Source organism: Syngnathus typhle, linkage group LG7 (assembly GCF_033458585.1).
Source record: "Syngnathus typhle isolate RoL2023-S1 ecotype Sweden linkage group LG7, RoL_Styp_1.0, whole genome shotgun sequence".
In the NCBI taxonomy this organism is placed as follows: Eukaryota; Metazoa; Chordata; class Actinopteri; order Syngnathiformes; family Syngnathidae; genus Syngnathus; species Syngnathus typhle.
The window spans coordinates 8,410,516-8,413,315 of NC_083744.1; the positions used below are offsets into that span (position 1 = coordinate 8,410,516).

The following is a 2,800-nucleotide window of genomic DNA, read 5'->3' on the forward strand; positions in this document are numbered from 1 at the left end:
GCATTCAAGTGCCAAGTGTGTTTCAGTTGAACACAGTTTATTTGGATTAAATATTAAACAGAGTGAACATGTATCGATTGGATTGTAAAATGGTTGTTTACAAAAAGCACCTCCTGATTAGTATATTTAAAAGCACCTAGCACCAAATATATACTATGCAATTCAACAGCATTTTAGTCAATATATTTAATAGAAGAAAACCTGTTAAGACGGAATGCATCTCACCGCTGATGAACAGTGGCTGTCAAATAATGCAAGCATCGGATGTTAATTTTCCTGTCTTTGAAAGGCAGTTCTTGAAATCTATCAGCCCACAGTGTGATGTCATCATGACAGGGCTGGACAACAGTAACTCCCATCAGCCAGCATTTCATTTCACAAGAATCGATTACAATATAGGACAACATCCCTGTCAGTGCACAAACTGCATTAATTTGTATCTTTGCAGAACTAAAATTTTAACAGGCAGAACACACTATTCTAGCTTACAAATAACGTTCTATTTGTCTTTATTTCACCACAAACATTTCTCATAATAGTCAATATATGTATATAAAAAAAACATCACACAAGTCAATGTCATTATCAGGACTGGAATTCCGCTGCTCCAGTACCTAGAATGCAGCGTATGGTCTCTGGAGCTGTGGGGAACACACAAGTGTTTACTTAGTAATACATAAACAGGACATCACATAATTGGTCATTTGTATGTAAATATCATTCCGTCGGGCTCAATCAAAATGACAACTTTTTAAGAAATCAAAATGCCAGCCCAGAAACCACATTGTCCAAGCTGTATTATGTCTTACTGTATCTTGCTATCATGTACCTAGGTCTGTCACCATTTAATATTTTTAGAACCGATTATCGATTTCTTTGGTTGAATAATCTTTGCATGTTTTCCTGGATTACTGTGCATTAACCAATTATTTTTGTTTATTTGGTATTTAGATTGGACAAAATGGCTTACTTTCATGAGGAGCCTTGACCTTCTTTCGGCTTTTCTGGTATGGCCCCATTTTCTTCTACACCCGCCTGTGTCATCAGGTCAGCAATGTTCTTCTCCAAGTCATCAATCCGCGTGCTCATCTCATCAAGTAAAGAGGCAGTTAAGGTAAACTGTATCAATGACTCTTAGGTGGGGTGAAATGATTGCCTTCATCACACTCTGCATCCATGTCTACAAATTAGATGGAAGTATGAGGACGCTAGTATGATCATTTGCATCATTAATGCCCTGGCGCACAATAAATACTAGCTTTATATTCAGTCCATAAAACACATTTCCCAATGATAATTTGAAATTAGGATATTCCTTCCGATGATTTGGTCCGACATGGTCTGGAACTTGTCTTGCATTTGTTGCAGCAAAGTTTGGACCTGGAAAACAATCAGCAATAGTCCATCCATCTATTTTCCATACCGCTTGTCCCCAGGGGGGTCGCGGGAGTGCTGGGGCATATCTCAGCAGTAACACCCTGAACTGGTTGCCAGAAAATCACATGGCACACGGGGAACAACCACAATCAGCAATAATTTAACAATTTATTTTCCATTATACCAGAGTCACACCTGAGCAACAGAATGGCCTAATTCGCCTGTGAGCTTTTCCATCACCCTTTTTGGGGGCTGTGCAATCACAATAAAACTGTTTTTCGAAATCCCCGCCACCGGACGGCTTCAGACACCGGAGAGTGAAGGACCACATGTCGGTAACATGGATGTGCGAAAATATGAAAGTCCAACCTCTCTACTCAGAGTGATTAGGAGAGAGTGGCGTGCTTTACATGCCGCTTGCAAAATATTTCATCTCAAGCTTCAATATTCTCTCTCTCTTGCCTTCTACTGCTCGTTCCCATTCATACTAAATGGAGAGTAAGGGCTCATTCAAGTGGTCGCTTTTCCCAGTCCCCGGCATGTTGTCCTCACTACCGGCGTCCGAAGCTTTTCAGCGGTTCTCTGAAGAAGAAGATCTCAATTGAAATGCGACGGTGCATGATTTTCTTAACATCAAACCAAACTGAATTAAGCAAACATGGGAGAGATAATGCTTTAAAAATCATAAGCCACACTGCATACTCTAGTTCAGGGGTCACCAAATGCACTCCATGGAGAGCCCCTATCTAGTCAAGTCAATAATGTAATGTTTTAGACAAACGTACGGCAAGAAAAAGAGTGATACAACGTGAAGGTTTGGGAGGAAAGCCTCTTGGAATCGTTTCCATGGCAATCAGACTAACCCATCCGCTACTAACAAACGTATTTTTTATGTATTCTGTATTACGATCAAAATCAACAAAGGGATAGTTACGGTGTTTAGTATCCCCTACACCCACTAAATAATGTATTATTAAAAATAATGAATTAAAGAGCCTAAACACGGTTTTGCAGCCCCTTGTAGCCGCGAATAAAAATGCGAATTTATAACACGTTATTACCGCTAAATAGGTTAATTGAAATGCACGTCATATATTTGTATACAACTTGAGTAACACACTGGCTAGCCAGCTGCGATAGCTTTGTTAGCCAGCTTGAGCTAAGATGGTGTAGCTAACGCAAGCTTGCTTTCAAAGCTTACGACTCACCACGTTTGTAAAGTCCTGAACGGACTTGGGATCCGTCTCGGCCATTGACAGTTGGGAATAAATATCTAAAACCCTAAAGGTCAGTTCGTAATTTACACAAAATGATCTTGTCCTGCTCGGAATGGATATTGGCTAGCAATCCGTTTGCACAAGCCACTGCGTAGTCAGCTGTTCCGCTCGAGAAAATGAAATCACGCGAGAGTTCACAGCGCCAC

The 2,800-nt window shown here is 40.4% G+C and overlaps 1 protein-coding gene across 1 annotated transcript; it reads right to left on the bottom strand.

Annotated features, from left to right (window-relative positions):
* Positions 1–3: 3 nt before the first annotated feature.
* On the bottom strand, positions 4–2,778 carry hsbp1b (heat shock factor binding protein 1b). The gene is made up of 4 exons (XM_061282576.1): positions 2,586–2,778; positions 1,314–1,380; positions 971–1,097; positions 4–641 (listed from the first exon to the last, which is right to left on the bottom strand). Exons 1-3 carry the CDS (start codon positions 2,628–2,630, stop codon positions 973–975), a joined length of 237 nt encoding a protein of 78 aa, XP_061138560.1. The 5' UTR covers positions 2,631–2,778; the 3' UTR covers positions 4–641; positions 971–972.
* Between the last annotated feature and the right edge of the window lie 22 nt (positions 2,779–2,800).